The 20,205-nt window shown below is 45.4% G+C and overlaps 2 protein-coding genes across 3 annotated transcripts; both read right to left on the reverse strand.

The window, feature by feature from the left end:
• Nucleotides 1–1,026: 1,026 nt before the first annotated feature.
• On the reverse strand, nt 1,027–3,908 carry LOC135596524 (G2/mitotic-specific cyclin-2-like). 2 transcript variants are annotated; one of them, XM_065088574.1, is made up of 11 exons: nt 3,616–3,908; nt 3,425–3,521; nt 3,289–3,345; nt 3,150–3,195; nt 2,905–3,075; nt 2,683–2,823; nt 2,353–2,442; nt 2,018–2,239; nt 1,722–1,820; nt 1,447–1,628; nt 1,027–1,350 (listed from the first exon to the last, which is right to left on the reverse strand). In XM_065088574.1, the coding sequence occupies exons 1-11, from the start codon at nt 3,668–3,670 to the stop codon at nt 1,206–1,208; spliced, it is 1,305 nt and encodes a 434-aa protein (XP_064944646.1). In that variant the 5' UTR covers nt 3,671–3,908; the 3' UTR covers nt 1,027–1,205. The 2 variants fall into 2 exon arrangements, with proteins under 2 accessions (XP_064944646.1, XP_064944645.1); XM_065088573.1 differs by having other exon boundaries at nt 2,353–2,541.
• An 11,295-nt stretch (nt 3,909–15,203) lies between these two features.
• On the reverse strand, nt 15,204–18,088 carry LOC135596757 (probable serine/threonine-protein kinase PIX13). Its single transcript, XM_065088877.1, has 6 exons — nt 17,696–18,088; nt 16,880–17,235; nt 16,548–16,683; nt 16,206–16,348; nt 16,008–16,131; nt 15,204–15,930 (listed from the first exon to the last, which is right to left on the reverse strand). The coding sequence occupies exons 1-6, from the start codon at nt 17,913–17,915 to the stop codon at nt 15,470–15,472; spliced, it is 1,440 nt and encodes a 479-aa protein (XP_064944949.1). The 5' UTR covers nt 17,916–18,088; the 3' UTR covers nt 15,204–15,469.
• Nucleotides 18,089–20,205: the final 2,117 nt, after the last annotated feature.

The raw sequence follows: 20,205 nt of genomic DNA on the forward strand, positions 1-20,205 counted from the left end.
AACCTTCCAAGTCAAACAAAAAAGTTAGTATGGTTCTTAATCGGGAGGATAATATTTGGGTTAAGATTGTTACTATTAAATTTGGCAAAATATCCCCTTAGTAGAAATATTGTTTGAGTTTATAGTGTTGACATCTCTTTTTTACGTGCATGTCTTATATAATTAAGAATAATTGCTAGGATGAGAAAATGATATCTCCATTAAATATGCCAGAATGATCATAGATGATAAATCTCAAAGGACGGCCTAGGTTACTTTTAGGTTCTTAAAAGATTGTAATAGAGCTAGTGTTATTGATAACGAGAGATAAAAATTCTTTTGGAGAATATTTATATTTCTTAAAGTGTTATTTTTTGGTTAAAAATTATTATATAAGAGGCTCCCAAGGGATTGCCAAATATAATATCTATACTGCTTAATCATTTTTTTTGTATGGGAATAGGCCAGATGAATAAAATCATATTTTCTTTAATTATCTTTTTACTTATAGTGTGTGAAGGGGATTGGATAGAAAACTTAATACCAATTTTAGTTTTTAGTCAAATTGGTATAAGAGAGCTTGGATTAAGAAGGAGGATGACCTTACTATAATCAATGTCGAGCTGCTAAAAGTTTTGATTGCATATAGTATATGACTAATCTGGAAGGCCAGGAATGATGCAACTTTTAATGGGGTAAAGTTTTGTCCTTGGAGATTCATGTACTGATAGGATGTAATTTCTCACCTGATATTGATTGTTGGATAGCTGAGTTAATGAATGATAATCAAAGTGGGGTTTGGCACCTAATTGATCAATTTCAAGATTGTAAATTTTGCCATGTTTTTAGTAAAGGGAATATAAATGCTAACAGTTTAGCATGTTTTGCTTACTTTAATCTGGAGATATTCTTAGCCTTTACAATTAGCATATCTTTTGTGCTCAGAGGAGCATAGTATTCCTGTTTTTAATCTTCTCCAGTAATATGTTTGCTTTTGTTTGGAAAAAAAAAAAAAAGTTGTTAGTCACAAGGAAAGCTTACAAAAACTAATTATACTATTTTGGCCATTTGTCCATTTTCTATGCAATTTCCATTGCATGATCTGCAACTTCTGTTGCACCCAAAGATCATTCATCATCATCATACAGAATTATACTCTGCCATGGTATAAATTTAGGATTTGATGGGGGAGAGAAGCATCAAGTTACCACCCCCTGACATTGGCACTAGTGACCAGTGTCCAACAAGAAGAGAGCTGGTTCTGACTTTGCTACATATCCATATCTGGAACTGCTGTATTTTCTATGTACTACGGTCGGCTTCCCTTGTCCAGCCTTGTGGTGGAACTCCACCATCAACCTTGAGCACTCACTGCCATAAAGAACAATTCATGAATGAAAACTATCGATCCTTAATTTCCATGAGATCAAATGAAGAAGGTCAAGGCAGAGATGAGAGGGAGCTCACAGAAGCTGCTCCTCTGAATAGGAGGTGTGCAGCTCGCTAGTTTTGGTCCAACACTTGAAGAATCCTCTGAGAGAACACTGTGCGGTGTAGATCGCGGCAGCAGCCAGCAAAGAAGGCTGGAACTTGAGCATTTTGTACTCAACTAGACACAGCTCGATGATGAAGAACGAGACAAGCTCGAGCTGGTTTTGTGCAAAAGGCAGGTGATAATAATTCCATTAGATTAATGTCACTGATTTTTAAGTATTTATCATAACAAAAGCAAGTCTTCTTACCTTCTTGTCAGACTCTGCTGCCTTGAGAAACCTTCTCATGAAAACATAAGGAGTTGGCACAGACAAGTTGAATTGCAATGTGTTGATGATCGATCTTTCCTGCTTGCACAGATCATTTTGTGGTCGATAAGCACAATCTACTACAAGTTTGTAATGTCACCGGAGGCTACTATTTGATAGTGGCATTGTCAACAAGCTACTATGAAATCCTAAGCAGCACTTTTGTCTATGGATCCTACAAATCGCAAGTAAATACGTAAATTTTCTTGGGTAATTTATCATAAGAATACTATTACCATTTCAAGGATTTCTTCCCTGGTGTAAGCACGGTCGGTGATGAGAACAAAATCCTCTACCATCGGCACGGAGAGTTCCTCATACTTGCAAGCAAGAAGCATGGCTGTAACTCCAACCAGCTGAAGCTTCTTCCTCGCTACCGTCATCCTTGCCAAGAACCTGTCTATGATGTTTACGGTCAGAAAAAGTGTCTCCTCCATCAGTTCGAATTTGTAGTGCACCTGCAAAGGAAAGATCGAAGAAATTATAATAAGATTATATTTGGTCATTGACAAAAGATTGAAAGAAGTGGCCATCGACAATCAAGTTTGTATTTGGAAAAATTCTTCGATACCTCTATCAGCCAGTCGACGAGGATAGCTCGCATTTTCTCATTGATGTCAAACTGGTGAGACATGTAATCAGGGCTCACACAACTTGTAACCTGAACAGTAGTGCATTCAGTACATTTCAGGTAAATGCAATCATGTTGATGAAGAACTAGGAGTGCACTGTTACATTGCTTTATCGCGAAAAAGATAACCTACAATAAGAACAATTAAGACTAAATATCATCCTACAGACTTGACATATAATGCTTTCCCATGATATATAGACAAGTGATGAAGAATGAGATCAGATAATTCACTGCAAGTAACTTTAATTTTTATATGTAGATGTTCACCTCAGTTTGTCTGTAGAAACTGTATATATCTTCTACATATTCGACGACGGCAAGCGGATTATTCGAATCACAGCTATCGATGTCCGGAGCTGTCTCGATGACAAGATCCTCCATTTCAATCTCCTTGAGATCAGAGTTATCCTGCAATGATGATTTGCATCAAAATTGGCTCACAAATGGAAGGCATTTGCCAAAGCGCATCAATGGTGGTTCAGAACAGACCACTTCTTCCATTTCGTCTACCATGGGCAATGCTATGTCAGAATGCATATTACAATCATCCACATCTATCGCAGTACAACCATCGAAACAGGTCGAACTTGACACTGTTGATGGCAAGGGTGGATCATACTGGATCTCATTCCTGACTTGTTCATGCTGTTCTTTGGTCCCCTAAACAAAATCAATCACTTTTCATTTATGCAGAATAAAATGCTATAGATTAGATGATAATTTGATGAAATTACCTGCTGATAAGCTTGAGATTTTCTTTCCAATGTAGCCGCAAATTTCCTAAAAATCCATCCACCCCATCAACCAATAAAAACCAGTAAAGGAGCGATAAAAGAGAAGGAAGATGAAGAGAAAGCTGAGTTTGGGCCCAACCTGGTCATGGGTCGTCGAGCTACAGATGTCGGATTTTGATCGTCCACACTGCCCTTGCTGTTGAAAGAAGGGATCGAGAAAGGAATTAGATCAAGAGGCGACAACCATTATCCAAGATCGAAGTTTTATGCATTACTCCGGCATTCCCCTCTTGCGGTTCGCATAAGCACATGGCGGCGCCGCTGCTCCCACCAGATTGTTAATATCCCTCAACGCTCTTCGACCGCCCGTATCTGTGGCAACAAGGGGAGAAAAGTAAGAAGTTGGTTTTCTTCAGCTAAGAGTTCGAATTCCAGAATCCGATTCTTGAAATGACTGACGAATGACCTCGGAAGTATGCCGGTCCCATCACGCCTCGACCGTTCTCGTCGATCCTCTCCATTAAATCCAAGCACGGCCAAAACCTTACCTTCGACCAGAAACCAAGAAAGCTCGAAGCTTTACACGACGACCCACTAAATCCCACAGAAGAGGTCCGATCAAAGTCCAAGAACCAACGGAACCGACATCAAGAATCGGATCGAAACCTCTAAGCTCCCCTCCCTGCTCCGATAGACTGAGCAGACTCTGCCTCTCGGAAATCGCAGACTTGAGCTCGCGTGAATAGAGAGAGAAGGGAGTCCGACGAACGGAGTCTGCGTCCAAAGATCGTTTCCCCGTCGCATTTAAAGCGAACGGCTGATGGATCCCTACCGTTGGATTTCATATGGACGGCGAACACATGGCCTCAGACACTAACGGTTACTTGTGCTTCAAATTCCTTAGTAGCTGTATAATAAACAAACCCTCCAACGAGTGTGTGATTTCTAAATAAAACCAAAAAGTAAAAGGGAAAAGATTAATTTATTAATAATAAAAGAGATAATTTTCACTAAAAGGTTCTAAAAAAACCTCTTTTAAGGTCTTTATTCATTTGATAACATTTTCTTTCCCTAACCATCTAATTTTTTTTTGAAAGATTCTTCTTTTACTACTTGTGAGGAAAAGAAATTCTCATTGTTGATAACATTAAAATAAATTATCCATGCTTTTCTTTTATTTATCTTCCTCGAATAGCTTAGATTGGCAGTAGGGTTCAAAAAGAAGAAGAAAAGCTGAGATTAAGGACCGTTGTTGATGGAGGGGTCAAAAGCGTGATGGAGACATGGAAGTGGCAATGAATTATTCGGCGGAGGATGGCATGTGAGCTGTGGCGTGATGGAAAGGCGATCATTCATCGGGTGTTGGGATCCACATCCGAATGCTTGTGAGCTCAAAAGTGGAAGTTCTTGATGGGGGTTAAATTAGATTGATGGAAGTCTCTGAACCAACAACACCTTTCTTCCTTCCTGTAGGTGAGACTGATGGATTGTATGTTGTTCAAGTGTGTAGCTTTTAATGGCAGTTCAATGGATTTGGCAGCCTGTGACTCAAGAGAGTGTATAGCCAGCCATGGATGCTGTCATCCCAATCTTTCTGGCCTTATTCCAATGTTCTATCAGAAAAAACGAAGCCTATAATGTCAAGAAAAGGAGTTCCTTTCATCTATATATATATTTTTCATATATATAATCTTTCTTTTCTTCAAAATAAACAAAACTATATATAATCAATTAGAACTGACAAATTGTTATGCTAAGGATCAGTGGCAAGAGAAAGTGAAAAGAAAAACATATATATATATATATATATATATATATATATATATATAAAATTTGTTTGTAAACTCTTTTACTATTTAAAAAACTTAAAAAGATTCATACTAAGTTGAGAATTAACGGAGAATCATTAGAGAAACTTTTGACAACTTTTTCTATCTTATCTTATGGTAAGCCCCTTATCCAAGGAAGAATTAATTTCATGAATATCAAAATCCAAAATTTCAAATAATATTTGGTGATCTATCAAGGAGTGTAAATCCGATCAGCTTCATTTGATCCAACATGAACATGCTATCCACTTCTGATGGTCTAGAAAAAAAAGTCCCACACAAAAATGAATCAAAATATAATTAAATAGATTTATTTATGGGAGAGATAAGAAAGAAACAAAGATAAATTAACATAATAAATTATGTTATTGATAGTCTACAATTCACTCATATGGACATTGCTTATGTAGTATTATCTTAAGAACGATCATCAAACACCTCTAATACTTAAACAGTATAATTTATTTTTTTTCGAGAAGACTCTCCTCTATTACTTCATGCATTTTTAAATATCGACCGAATAGATAATAAGGATTACATGATATCTACCGGTGCATATATCATATTTCTTAGTATAATCCAATCTCTTGGAGTTTCAAGAGACGAACCTCTATGAATGTTGAATATCAACTGGTTACTTGTATATGGATTTTGTTTGATTCAATCAATGCAATATGAATTATTTGTTGTAATATCTAATCTTTCATTTATATATTATGACAATATCGGGATAACATATTTATATATTAATTATATATTTTACTCTCGAACCAAGCATATAGCTATCAATCTTTACCTTGTTCTTGATAAAATTCAAAATAGTGAGCTACATATTTTTCATATCTCATCTTTTGATTAACTCGTAATTGTTCTTACTAAGCCTTTATCTTACTAATAATTTCTTCTACTTCGACCTAAGATCGATTCTCTAATGAGAGCACCGTCTTACAAAGGCATATTAGGAAAAATATTATTAAAAATAAATTATGATAAAATTAACATAATCCTCTTAATATTTGATGAGGATAGTAATTATGATAAGACTCGGTTGACGTCAGATGACGCCTCATGCCTCGATCGACGCGACAATACCTGGTCAAACGGACCGGAACGCCAGCCGAGGCGCATTAACGCCTACTCAGGCTCGGTTCTTCACGCCACGCCAACACCGATGTCAAACGCGTACCAGGTTGGCCCCTGCAAGCGGGCACATTAGGAAACAGTAAGCTTCCCTATAAATACTCTCGCACTCTGAACAGGAAAGGGGGGAGAGACTTCTTCATCCGAAACTCCCTCCACTATCTTCTGACTCGATCGTCAGAGGGGTCGGGTCGAGCTTCCCGACTCGGCCTTTGTGCAGGCGCAAAGCCGAACGTCCCCACAGGACGCGCTGGCGAGGAGCTCTTGCCCAAAGGAAACTGTGACCCCATCCCGATCGGACCACTGTAATCGGCCACCCCAACGGACTCGAGGGTCATACCGGGAAGATCCCACCATCTTGTCACGAACTTAGCTGGTTTTGCCTAAGTCGTGCGGCACCCTTGTGTGTCCGTCCGCAAAGGTCAGCCTCCCCGAAGCCTCCCATTGTCCCTTAGGACCACCAAAAGAGAGAACGGGTTAGAGAGAACGCCTCAATCGGGATCCACAAGCAAACATCTCCGAAAAACACTTCATAGACAATGCAAATTACAAACAGACCTTACAAGCTCTGAACCGTTGCACAACAAAGGGTAAAATGGTCCATTATAGATCAAAAATCTCTCGCACGTGTCCATATGACACAACCTTTATTTACAAGCCTAAAGAGGCCACCAACCCAACTAAAATGGGACTATTAAGCCTTCGGCCGCCCCTCTACATTCTGTACAAGGCATGAACATGCCAAGAGACACGGACATACATGAGCATTACATCGAACATCTTGTTTAGAAGTTTGTCCGTAACATTCTCCCCCACTTTTTCCTTCGACATCCTCGTTGAAGCCTTTGTCGACACTGCAACTCCTCGCCTTTGCTGAGTCTTCAATCTTCTGCTCCAGCTACAATGCGCCTCTTGGCTCCCATCTGCTCTCCGCTGCTGTTTTTTTTTTTTGAGTAGTCGAACCTTTGATCCGCCATGCTGCTGCAACTCACCAATGACTCTGACTCTGGTGTGGGGTTGGTTGAGTTGTGTTGATCATTGTTGATTCCTGCGGATCCCCCAAATGAAGGAAAAGACCATCCTTATTGCGCCAGTCTCTCAAATTCCACATGCTGCTTGAATTGGGTGGATGCTTGTTGGAGCTTTAACGAGCATCGTCTCGCAAACTTTTGAAGTTTTTGGGTCCTTCGTCCACAAAATTTGCTCATTGACTCTTCTTTCACTTAGTTGTTGCATCCAAGTAGGTTCGCATCACTTCCGCTTTCGATTGGCATTTCGTTGGGAAATGAAGCGGACAATCTACTTTCAGTAGCACTGATCACCGTTGGTGAGGATTTGACAACTATTGTCTTCCATTATCTTCGAAGGGTCTTTGAACATATGTAGAGCTCATCTGCTGGATAGATAAGAGAATTAGGGTACTCGGTTTCACCCATTCTCTTAAGTGTTGAGAAGGCAAAGGTTACTTGACTTCGCCCGCCTCCTCGAGGTTGTACTTCATGCATCGAGCTGGTTATTGGCCTTCGCTTGCTCTTTGCTCACACTTCTAAAGCACTTGAAGTGTTTGCACTCTTTGCGTTGAGTTAGCTACTGTGATTCACCTTCTCAATGCCATTGAACTTCTGGAATGCAGGAAGTTTTCACCCCAACTTGGAGTAGTTCTCTCACAGGTTTGGTCGCCTTTGGGATTGTACCGTCTTCTCCATCAACCCTGCTGCCTACTCCACTGAGTAGCAAAGGTACAGCACCGCGTACTGCCTGCTTCGTTCCTTGGTTATGCACTCTTGCATGACCCGAAGTCCTTCACTTTCGGCTATCTTGATGAGAAGCTCATTGACACCGGTCTTACGAAGTTCCTCGGCCTCTGCCCTTCAGCCTTGTCTCGGTACTTGGAGATTGCCTCTGTATGCTCCACCTCCTCGGCCCCTTTCACGACCAAGCGCTCTCCCTCCATGAGAGCAAGGGATTAATGACTTTCACGGAAGTCCCGCCTCTGCGATACCATGGCGCTGCCATGCCCATGGCACTACTATTCGTCGCCTCGCATCTGCATCCCTTTCCTTCACAATCAGTAGATATGCCTCTGTGGCACTCCTCCGAGTCCACCTCCATTCTAACTGATGCTTGATTTTGGGTAGCTAAGTCCCTCTGGACTCGTCGTCGCTTCCTCGCCCTTTTCGACCCCCTACTTCAACACCTCTGTGTTCTCCAAGCAGCTCTCCTTTGGTCGATGGAAAGACAGACTGTAACTCTCATGCATGGCCTCTGCCATCGCATTATAGGGTCTGCACCGATTCTGTTCTCCTTAGCTTCCTTGGTAGCAACGTTCGCTTACTCGACCTTGTCCTCTGACTTGTCGGGCTCCCTTAAGCGAATATGAGCTCTAGAGCAGTCCAACTCTCCAGCTGTTTCGATCATACCTCTGCATGATCAAGTCCCTCCCATGAAACTCACTGGTACTTGCATTCAAACTTTTCCCTTGGTGGAATACAGCCCCCATATGCTGATGACCAAGGTTTTCATCCGATGCATGCACGGAAGACCCGCCTCTGCGGTACCATAGCCTTCACTCCTTGAATCCATAGCTCTTCTTACCGTCATGTTATTCACCAAAGTGGAGCTTCCAGTAGCTCCCGATCATACCTCCGTATGATCTAGTCCCTCACGGGACTATGTCGTGTGTGTCACATTGCCACGAACTGTTCCATCACGATCCGCTGCACCATCTCGCCTCCTGGTGACATCTCCATTGCATTCTAATCCTTGTGGAATAAACTCGAATTGTGAACCCTCCATGTGTGGCCTCTGCCAATACATCGCAGGGTCTCCTCCACCTTCGATTTTGTTCGCTCCTTTGGCAATCGACCTTCATCCACCCACTCTTGGGTCACACCTAGATGAAGCACCGCTCTAGGACAGTCCGTCGCCTAGTAGTTCCCTAAGTCCACCAACTTCACTGTAATTTGTGCACCATTGTCTGGATCCTGGGCCTCTGCCCCTACCAACACAATCTCCGCTGCGCACCGCTTCATTCATGGCAACTTGAATGACAACACTGTGGCATATTCTTCAAGAGTACCCGCCTCTGCGTCCTCTTGCCCCGTGCTAAGGCCTTCTGAACTCAACTTCACCTCCGCAAATTGAGTCGCCTTAGTTCCTCCATCAAATGCTCCTCCGAGATAAGGTGCATGTGCCCCGAAGCTCCCTTCGTCTTTGGCACCATGCAAGATGAGTCCGCTTCGTCAGAATGAAGGACCCATGGAACAACATGATCTTACTCTTGCCTCTGCAAGAGTTCATGTCCTTGACCTCTGTCTAAGGAAAGCACTGTGCCTCTGCTCCATGTTCCAACTTCTATGCTGGCTCCCTTCAAGCGGCTTGAGTACTTCGCCAAGTTACACCCAAGTTGCTCCGCTCCTCGTGTTTGCATTGAGTCGATGGTGGCTCTTGCGCCCACCATTCCATGGGTCAGCCCTCCCTTGAGTCCGATCTCCATATCGACTCCAAGTGTGCCTCCATTTGAGTTGCTTTGGGTCGCTCCCCCACTTGATCTCGCAATGCATCCACCAATACATTCTCTCGAGCGAGATCATGCGACGACTCCTCGCCGCTTGCTCGGTCCATTGAGCTTCATGGAGTTGTTGTTTGTTGAGGTACTCCTCCTCAACATGTGCGGTCCGTCGCACATGATTCTCCCTCTGGAGAGCCGGGACTTATCCCTCCTGGATAACTGTCTCATTAGATCAATATCTCTCTTTGTTTCGGAGACCACCATCCCCTTGGACTACTCCGATCTGCTGAACAAACTGTGCATTGTTCTGCCTCCTGCAAACGCACTTGCTAGATTGCGACTCCCCGTCAATACAGTTCCCGCTGCACCCCTCAAGGCCTAGCAACATGCTGAACTCATTGCACACTTCAGCCTCCTACGGACGTATCCTTCACATGCCGAAGAGAAAGTTTCAATGCTCCATGGCGCCGAGTTTCGGTCGCCTTGGGATGGCCACAAACATTCTATCGTCCGCATACAAGCCCATGCATGAGTATCGAATTCTTTGAGTTAGCAATTCCCCTCACCTCTGTGAGCTTTGCACAACTCTTTCGATCGCTTGAACAACTCATTCCACCTTGCATGGTCTCATCCTTTACCAAGCGCCTCGCTTGCCTTGAGCACCATCAAGTATAGTTGTCAACGTTGAGCCATAGCTCAAACTCAGCCATCCCAACCTTTGTGCGCTCCAAATTCTTCCAAGCTTATCTGTTCTCGTGGTGCCTCTTACGCGAAGGGTTGGTCATTCCTCTGAATGCCAATTTCATATACCCGCTCATCCGAGCGACTCCTTTTCCCTACATCTCTATGCCCGTTTTCCCCCAAACGGTCGCTCGTGTGCTGACTGCCCTCAACGCAGCCCCGCTAGGTCCCCCACGTTTACATGCTAAGTGTTTCTATGAGTGCTTGTCCCGCTCTGATACCATCTGTCACGAACTTAACTGGTTTTGCCTAAGTCGTGCGGCACCCTTGCGTGTCCGTCCGCAAAAGTCAACCTCCCCGAAGCCTCCCATTGTCCCTTAGGACCACCAAAAGAGAGAACGGGTTAGAGAGAACGCCTCAATCGGGATCCACAAGCAAACATCTCCGAAAAACACTTCATAGACAATGCAAATTACAAACAGACCTTACAAGCTCTGAACCGTTGCACAACAAAGGGTAAAATGGTCCATTATAGATCGAAAATCTCTCGCACGTGTCCACCAACCCAACTAAAATGGGACTATTAAGCCTTCGGCCGCCCCTCTACATTCTGTACAAGGCATGAACATGCCAAGAGACACGGACATACATGAGCATTACATCGAACATCTTGTTTAGAAGTTTGTCCGTGACAATCTGGACCCAAACCGAGCCGTGTCGGCCTCGAGGCCACGGCTCAAGATTGTTTACCACAACAGTTTGGCGCTAGAAGGAGGGCCCGGAATGTCGGGTGATCACCTGAGCGGCCTAAACGAGCCCACGACTGAGAGGTCGCACTCGACTGAAGCCTCGGGGGAATATCCCCCGCACGGAGACCATCGTGACGAACACCCTACCACGACCTCAGAATGATATTAGCGAATATTCAACGACCCGGGCTTGTCGTCGCCCGACGGCGCCCCAACAAACTCGACGCCCGTGTCATCCGAGGCCTTTCAGGACCTCGCCCGTCAAGTCCGAGCTCTGATGGGTATGGTACAAACCATTACCCCGCTCGTTTCTCATTCAGCGCACCCGCCTGCGATCGAACCACTTCGACAATGAAAGGCGCTTGTGCGGGCCCACATGACGCTTCCGGAGCCCCGCACTTCACCTCAGGTCCGACCAGCCCCACTCGGGGGATCCAGTGATGGCAAACCCGAGCGGTTGCTCGGAACCCGAGGCACTCTCTTCGGATTCCCTGTGGGCCCAGTTGCGCTTTATCAGCCAGCGACTCGACGAGGTGCAGAAAGAGGTTCACAGGTCCAAGGGAGAGCTCGGGGAGGACGAACACCAAGGGTCTCCCTTCATGCCCGAGATACGAGATCAGACAGTCCCTCCGGACTTCCGACTCCCCTCTCTGGACACTTACAATGGCTCCACCGACCCAGCGGACCATGTAGTTGCTTTTCGCGCCCAAATGACGCTATACGGAACCTCTGATGCCCTGATGTGTAGAGCGTTCCCTACCACTCTGAGAGGGCCGGCTCACGCGTGGTATGGTGGCTTGAAGATCGGAACGGTCGCTTCCTTCGACCAGCTCGTCAAAAACTTCGAGCTCCACTTCGTGGCCTATGCACGGCCGAAGCCTTCCGCGGCACTGCTCCTCGGACTCAAACAAAGGGAGGATGAGCCCCTCTCACATTTTGTGGATCGCTTTGCCACGCAAATCCGGGGTTTGCTGGACACTCACCCCTCTCTATTAGTGCAGGCGTTTATGATAGACCTGCGACCTTCCAGATTCCTCTGGTCCCTCGCGGAGCGACCTCCCACCATGGTGCTAGAGATGCTTCAGCGGGCTAACCGGTACATCGCGGCGGAGGCCTGGGCGGCCGTAAAGAGAAGGGACGACTTCCGACCACGGGCTCCATCAAGGAGGTCAAGCACCCGCGGTGGCTACCCGATGTATGTTGGGAAATCCTAGGGGCGACATCATATGCGCAGCGGAAGAATAAGAAAACAAAATCCCCGATTCCCAAAGAGATGTTCGTCGTCGTGTGAAGATTGGTGCGCAAAATCCGTGAAACTTAAAACTGCGTATAGAGTAGATTGTGTTACCTAGGGAGATCATATATCCCTGTTTCCTTGCAGATCTTTAGGAGAGGGTGAAGGAGGTCAAGCGTCCTCCTCTCTAGCGGTGATCCACACAGCAGGGCTACGACGACGCTCCTCAAAACTCCAGGCCTGCTCTGAGGTGAAGAGGGAGAGGAGAATAGGAGAGGCAAGCAAAGGCTCTAGCCTATGAGGCTCTGAATCCCTCCTATTTATAGAGGTCCCCTGTCAAACCCTAATGGGTCCTCCTCTAGTGGGTATTAGATCTGCATCTAATAAGACAATGGCTCCGTCGGATATCTCATATCCGAACCTCTACTCATCAAAATGCCTACCATATGTGTGACTCTCTAGGCCCAATATCGAGCTGGCCGTGAGTCATACCTGTCAGAACTCCTTTTAACTCAGTGAATTATTATCTATGTAATAATTCACTTGACTCATCGACTACGGACGTACTAGGCCACTACGCCGTAGTCCTCAGACGATACAGGGGAATCCAATCAATTAGACCTATCTGTCCTCAGTTACCATGTACCTATAGTCCCTCATCCATCTAATATCGTAGAGATCGTATATCAAGAATGGTGCTATCAGACCCATACGATTTCTACTCGAGTCTCGCTCTAATCGGATTCTCCCGGAGAAACCTTTCTCTCTCAACCCGAATAACCCTGGCTAGGAATTTGTCTGAGCAAGAACACATGGGATATTCCTCTCATGACGCCGAGAGTGGACGATCCTCTATCAACACTCAATAGCTCTCGTAAGGTCGACTACCACTCCCAATGACCAGCTGTACTAGATCTGGGACAACCAAACCTATAAGTCTGGTATCAAAGAGTGGAGCACTCATACAGGACATCCTTGGTGTCTCAAGTCTAAGGACCAGATACACCACTAGGACTACGGAATCGCTGTCTGACAATAAGGCATCATCAACCATCCAGCATTCTGTAAGCGGATCAATCAATGAACTCATTCTCCAATGAGCACCTGTACTATATCCCTAGTATCCCTACACGAGCAGCTATGAGACCAACTGCATCCATCATATGGACGGGTATACAATACACCAGTCTGTCCGGTTATCACGATGTCCCTCTTGAGTAATCTATGACTGGGATTATTTAGGATATGTGTTTAAAGGTGAATCGATCTCATTATCGTGATCTCATCACGATCCGATTCCCATTGGACAAATCCAAGGATATCATAATATATATGCATATGTGCAATAGTTATAAAGTGATATACGCCAAAATATAATAAGCAAAAAGATTCTGTATAAGTCACACGTATCATCACTCACGTGATTGGCTTGCTGGGCACCTATGACTAGCAATGTAGTCCTCATGAAAAGAAAGCTAAGCCCTGCCTCAGTCTCTTCCGAGCAAAGGTTCAGTATCTGCTTGACCCCCTCTCGGCTCGCGGTTAGCCCCGGCTTAAACCCTTCTAAATCTACACGACTCGGTCGTAGACTACCCGAGTCTACCTCAGCGCGGCCTGCCCGCCTAAGTCGTGTCCCTCGGCCTGAGCCATATCCTTCGGCCATAGATTGCCCAAGTCCACCTCAGTGCGGCCTGCTCGCCTGAGCCATTCCTCGGCCCGAGCCATGTCCCTCGGCCGTAGACGGCCCGAGTCCACCTCAGCGCGGCCTGCCCGCTTGAGCCGCCCCTCGGCCTAAGCCATGTCCTTTGGTCGTAGACTGCCCGAGTCCACCACCTGCGCGACCAGCCCGCCTGCATCGTGCTCCTCGGCTCCATGCTCCTCGAGATCACGCTTGCGTGGCCTGCCCGCCTGCTTCGTGCTACTCAGCTCCATGCTCCTTAAGATCACGCCTGCGCGGCCTACCCGCCTACGTCGTGCTCCTCGGCTCCATGCCCCCTGAGACCACACCTGCGCGGCCGGCCTGCCTGAAAGCTGAAGCCATGCCTCGGACTCCCGTTACAACGACCGACGCATGACTTCTTTCCGGGGGGGAATATGATGAGGATAGTAATTATGATAAGACTCGACTGACATCAGATGACGCCTCACGCCTCGATCGACGCGACAGCACATGGTCAAACGGACCGGAACGCCAGCCGAGGCACATTAACGCATACTCAGGCTCGATTCTTCACGCTACGCCAACACCGATGTCAGACGCTACCAGGCTGCCCCATGCAAGCGGACATATCAGGAAACAGTAAGCTTCCCTATAAATACCGTCGTACTCTGAACTGGAAAGGGGGGAGAGACTTCTTCATCCGAAACCCCATCCACTATCTTCTGACTCGATCGTCAGAGGGGTCGGGTCGAGCTTCCCGACCCGGCCTTTGTGCAGGCGCGAAGCCGAAGGTCCCCACAGGACACGCTGGCGAAGAGCTCTTGCCCGGAGGAAACGGTGACCCCGTCCTGATCAGACCACCGTAATCGACCACCCCAACGGACTCGAGGGTCGTACCGGGAAGATCCTACCATCCGAACCCGAACCGAGTCGCGTCGGCCCCGAGGCCACGGCTCAAGGTTATTTACCACAATAATATTTTAATATTTTTTTTTATCATAATTCTAAATTATAATAATAGATTATCGCTATCAATAGTGAGGATCATGATCTCAACGTCACTTCTATAGTACGAAATGATTTAAATAAATAATTTATATTTATTATTGATTGAATATATATATATATTCATATCCATTATTAATAAAATTCAAGTTACTCTTTTCTTTCATTAGGTACATTTGGGATGGTTTTTGGGTAATAATGTAATGAATAGTTTCGTAAAGTATACATGATGTTCAGATATGATATATTGAAATGTGTCTCGATTGCTCTCTGATTTTTCTTACCATCCTTATAACCTCTGTATATAATGGGTCCGATCCATCTCAAGGTACGAGTTTGCTTTCTTTTCCAATACGCGTGCGCTCATGTCACCGGTCTGCATCTCTTTGCGTTGTCACTCAGTCGCTGTGTGATTGAATTCCATATAGTCATCTGTTTATGTCTACCTGTCACACGATGTAGCAGTACTGGAACAAGCTTAGCCACGTAACCTTGGATCTTTCCGGTGCCGTCATCTTCTTCCGGGAGCATGGTGGCTGCCCAGAGCACCACGCCCGGCTCCTTCATGCCTCGGATTAACGGGCGATCTCCCGTGCGCCGGGCTGGGATCATGGCCGCGCGCGGCCGGCCGGGGAGAACCGGATTTCGACTCCCTCGGCCTGCTCGTCATGACCTCGATATGCTCCAGCGTCTCCACGACCTCCTTCATCGATGGGCGACTCTTCGGGTCGCCGGCCAGGCACCTGACCGTGAGCTGCGCCGCCTGCTGTGCAGCCTTCGACGGGTACCTCCCCTCCAGCCTCGGGTCCATCAGCCGGGCCAGCTTACGTCGATCCGACAGAAATGGCTTGGCGAAGTCCACCAGGTTGTGGTGCCCGCTCGGCCGCGTCGTGTCCAGCGCCCGCAGCCCGGAGAGCATCTCCAGCAACACCACGCCGAACCCGTACACGTCGCTCTTCACGTACAGATGACCTGATCAATGGAACTCGTCTTCCTCGATCACATTTCCATCGACGGGGGAGGAGGTCTCGACGAATCACGGCACATACCTGTGGCGACGTACTCTGGAGCTGCATATCCATAGGTGCCCATGACTCGCGTCGTGACATGGGATTGCCCTCCGGTTGGCCCGTTCTTCGCCAGCCCGAAGTCCGAGAGCTTGGGGACGAAGTTCTGCAAACGAAACCGATGAATCAGTCATCCGCAGCGCACTCGAGAATAACTTAGATGGAGTTGCGGCGTCGGACGGCGTCAAGAAGGATGTTGGAGGCCTTGAAGTCCCGATATATGACTTGCTTCTCCGACAGATGCAGGAAAGCAAGACCTCGAGCCGCACCGATCGCTATCTTCATCCTTATGTCCCACGAGAGCGGCTCGTAAGCTTTTCCTTCTGCAAACGATGATGATATACTTAGACAATTCTGCAAAGATCTGTGAACTCATGTCAAACTCCATGGATTTAGAACCTCGTGCAGTCACTCGAACACATCAGAACAAGAAATCTGAGTCCAATTTAGTCACAGATCGACCGCGATTCTTGTCGGTATTTACTGACAAGAAGAGGAAATCAGAGATGATACAATACTCACTTCTGAAAAGATGATTCTCCAAGCTTCCTTTTGCCATGTACTCATAGACAAGGAGAAGCTCCTTCTCCTCCCAGCAGTAGCCTAAGAGCCTAACAAGATTGGGGTGTGACAACCTCCCTAGAAAATTCACTTCAGACTGCAATCCCAAGCAACAAGAGTTAGCACGCACACCATTACACATTCGAAGCTGCAACAATTGACTACATCAACATGTAAGTGAAGAGGAAGATGATATAAGGTTGAATCGGGTCAGCTAAACGCATCAGATCGAGAATACTGAATAGATCAAGCAGATTTATGAAGCTTCTTTTAGGTTTGCTAATTCTACTCACCTGCCATTCCTCCAACCCTTGCAAGCTCTCAGGGTTCAGTTTCTTGACAGCCACAATCATCCCAATCCCACTCTTCGTTGGATTTAGGGTCTTCTCGTCCACCCATCCCTTGTACACCCTACCGAATCCTCCTTCGCCAAGAACACTGTCAGGCTTAAAGTTCCTCGTCGCGCTCCTCAGCTCCGCAAAGGTAAAGATCACGAGATTTGGTGCCTCCAGGATCTGGCCCTCCGGGTATGCGTCACCAATGGTCACGCTGCTGCCTATCGATTGCCCAAGAGATGAGTTGCTGATCGTCGACAGTTTGCCAGTGGTAGCGGTGATGTCGCTGCCGGTCGTCCTGGTCGTCGATCGCCCTGTGATTGCAGGAAAAGAAGCACAGAACAGAGGTCACCATGTGTTCACACTGCAAAAGTCCAGATCCAAGTCGTTCGTCGTCGGAGGTGGTCAGCCATGATCGAGGTCGAATGATGCTTGCCGATTACAATTGCTTGGCATCAGAAGGAAATGGTCACTAGAACAAGACCAAGTCAGCAGATTCTCTGATGAACCTGCACGATGGTGTTGTTTTCCTCTTCTCATAGCAACCAAGAAACGAGGTATGGATAAGGTATTGGAAAGATCAAACGGAATGGCCTAAAGAGGAAGAAAGCTTGAATCTTGATCACAGAGTGGTAAGGATCAAGAGCAAGAAACTGCCAAAATTAGGAGATTGGAGGTAGTAAGATGAGCACACCATAGGATCAAGAACAAGAAACATCCAAATCAAAGAAGACAAAAAAAAAAGGGGGAACTTTTATTGTGTTTCGGATATACCTGGACTGGGAATCCTGGTGTCTGTGGGGCTTACAGCTTGCGCAGGCGTCTCAAAGCAGTTCCCCATGACCAAACGGCTGCTGGTTTCTTCCTCGACTGTACAAAAAGCGGAGAAAGGGAGAATCTCGGGGAGAATGCAGATGAGACAAGAAGGGACAAGGCAAGGGCGGGAGAGGAGGGGAGGAAGGACTAAGCAGTCCGGGGCTAGATTTATAAACATGTTTGCCTCTCTTCTTCGTTCCTCTTCCCCTTTTCGGCTGTCGCTTCTGCATCATTCTCTCTCTATCTCTGCGCCTATCTCTAACTAGACTTTTGGTGGGAGCTTGGAAGTGAATCTATTAATTGATTCTTAGAATACTCACTCCCTCTCGTCATACATTTAACTCTTACGCGGTGTGGAAGACGAATATAGTTGTTGACTTGAAAAGCTGCAGCCTGTGCTGGTGTCGATCAGGTGCAAATCGATCACCTGCACACGACCAACCAAAACCCAGCTAGCGATTGATGTCATGCACGTCTGCCACATGTTCCCCCCTCTCTTACACAGGCAGTCAAAGATAGAACAAGCAGAATAATTTCTGGTGGAATTGATCTCTCTCTCTCTCTCTATACATATAATATATATATATATATATATATATATATATATATGAGAAATGCACATCGATATAGGTGGGTGTGTCATGCCAATTGAATGCCTACCACCCTACCTCTCAAAGAGGGACCCTCAAAGACATGTATCCATGTCTGGGAACCCCTTCAACATGGCAACAATCTTATTAGAATATTCTCGTGGGACGCGGTGGTGGTGAAATGGTCAAAGCCAGCTCAAGTCCTCACATGTGTTTGTGAGAGTGGCATGTAAGTATGCCATGGCCAATCAAGGAAGGAAATGGTATCAGCGTTTTGGTCTCCTTCGATTTGTTTTGTTGTTTTGTTAATATGAAGTAAATGATTTTGGTAGTCGGATGCAGTAAATGTCATGTTCATGAGGTAGAAGACAGTCAAATTCACCAACTCAGCAATTGTTGCCTGTTGGATTTCCAAGATTGAGGAAGCCAAACTCATGCAATCACAGAGAATTCTGGTGCTTGGTGTTTTCTTCTTTTTCTCTTCAAGATCTCTCGAGTTGGTACATGGAGCTACTCCTTGAGGATCTACACTTCCATCCATGAAGACTGTCTTCAGCAAGAATTCTTTCTTAAGGGGAAAAAGCTTGCTGATTGCACTAGGCTAGTCAATGAGGTGAAGTCAACTGTTGCAATAAAAAAGGTCAGCTCACTGAAGTCACCATCCAGCATCTTGATCTCTGACTAATGACTCATTAATCTGAGGTTTTGACTACATCTTCAGAGGCAGATGATGAGAAACTTCTTCCTGTGGGATCAGTAAAGAAGAATGTACAGAAGGGTTGACTTTGCATTTATTGCTTCATGAATCTCTTGCTCTCGAGACATATTTCTGCATGCTTACTTTCTCCAACCACAACTTTGGTTTCCTGTTCAAGTTCATGGTTGAACCAAAAAAGAGGTAGATTAAGATGAACTCATGTGACTTCTTGTGCAGTAATATCATCACAGATTAAAGAAAAATAGTTCAATACTTGTAGTCAAATGTTGGATTTAAGGGGAAAAGAAATGCCTCTTAAGAATTTTACTCGTACCTTTGTTTGGGATGACATCTCATGGTCCATGATAGCATCACAGTGACTTGATCTTCCATTTATGTGCATGATGTGATCTCCAACACAAAGTTGGAATTCTCCCAAGCTGACCACTGGCAATTATCCTACAGGTCAAAACTAACTTCAATTCAAATAAATTAGTGTGGAAAAGACCTGAAACTTCAGCATAAAGAAATGTCGTGGACTTCTCAACTAAAGAGGCCAGTTTGAGTCAAATTTGGTGGAGTGGCAAGACAAATGGTTAGGAGTGCATATGACATAAGGCAGAAGCAAATAAAGAAATCTTTTAGTTCAGAGGTTGGAAGAAAGGTCCCAAGCACAACTGGGAAAGTAGATATTGATCAATAATATAAAAAATGATACAAAATCATCCCAAGTTTTTAGTGAGATGAAAAAAAAAAACAGAATTCAAACACAATGCACTGCAAAAGTTGTGATTCTTTATGTAGCTATAAACACAATGGAGACCTTGGTTTCAGGAACAATCACATGCATGTTCAGAGCTTTTCTTTTTATCTGCTCCCAGAGGAGCATATTTTCTTCCTACAGACACATATAGACATGGCAGCAATTATGTTAGTCTTACTGGAGCATCTTTGAAGTTGTTCATACCAACTCAATTTATTATCTGAATCACAAGTAGGGGGTCTTGAGATGTGTGTGTAAATTAAAACTAATGTGAAGGTTTAAATTGGTGCAAGAGTGTTAATCATGCATGCATCTCAATGTTCATGAGTTGGTATCTGTACAAGCATTGCTGCATTTAGACTGAAGAAATGTAGGCAGACATAAATAAAGAGCATATTTTTCATCCAGTTAAAAAGGT

This window comes from Musa acuminata, chromosome BXJ1-11 (assembly GCF_036884655.1).
Source record: "Musa acuminata AAA Group cultivar baxijiao chromosome BXJ1-11, Cavendish_Baxijiao_AAA, whole genome shotgun sequence".
Lineage (NCBI taxonomy): Eukaryota > Viridiplantae > Streptophyta > Magnoliopsida > Zingiberales > Musaceae > Musa > Musa acuminata.

What these genes read in the sequence shown, in the direction of transcription:
- LOC135596524 (XM_065088573.1), bottom strand. Translation starts at nt 3,670, where the DNA reads ATGGAGAGGATCGACGAGAACGGTCGAGGCGTGATGGGACCGGCATAC. An exon ending in AATCTCAAGCTTATCAGCAG is followed by an intron (nt 3,076 to 3,149) that starts GTAATTTCATCA and finishes GATTTTGTTTAG; the next exon opens with GGGACCAAAGAACAGCATGA. An exon ending in GTTTCTACAGACAAACTGAG is followed by an intron (nt 2,542 to 2,682) that starts GTGAACATCTAC and finishes TTCTTATTGTAG; the next exon opens with GTTATCTTTTTCGCGATAAA.
- LOC135596757 (XM_065088877.1), bottom strand. Translation starts at nt 17,915, where the DNA reads ATGTTTATAAATCTAGCCCCGGACTGCTTAGTCCTTCCTCCCCTCCTC. An exon ending in CACCAGGATTCCCAGTCCAG is followed by an intron (nt 17,236 to 17,695) that starts GTATATCCGAAA and finishes CTGCAATCACAG; the next exon opens with GGCGATCGACGACCAGGACG. An exon ending in AAGGGTTGGAGGAATGGCAG is followed by an intron (nt 16,684 to 16,879) that starts GTGAGTAGAATT and finishes TTGGGATTGCAG; the next exon opens with TCTGAAGTGAATTTTCTAGG.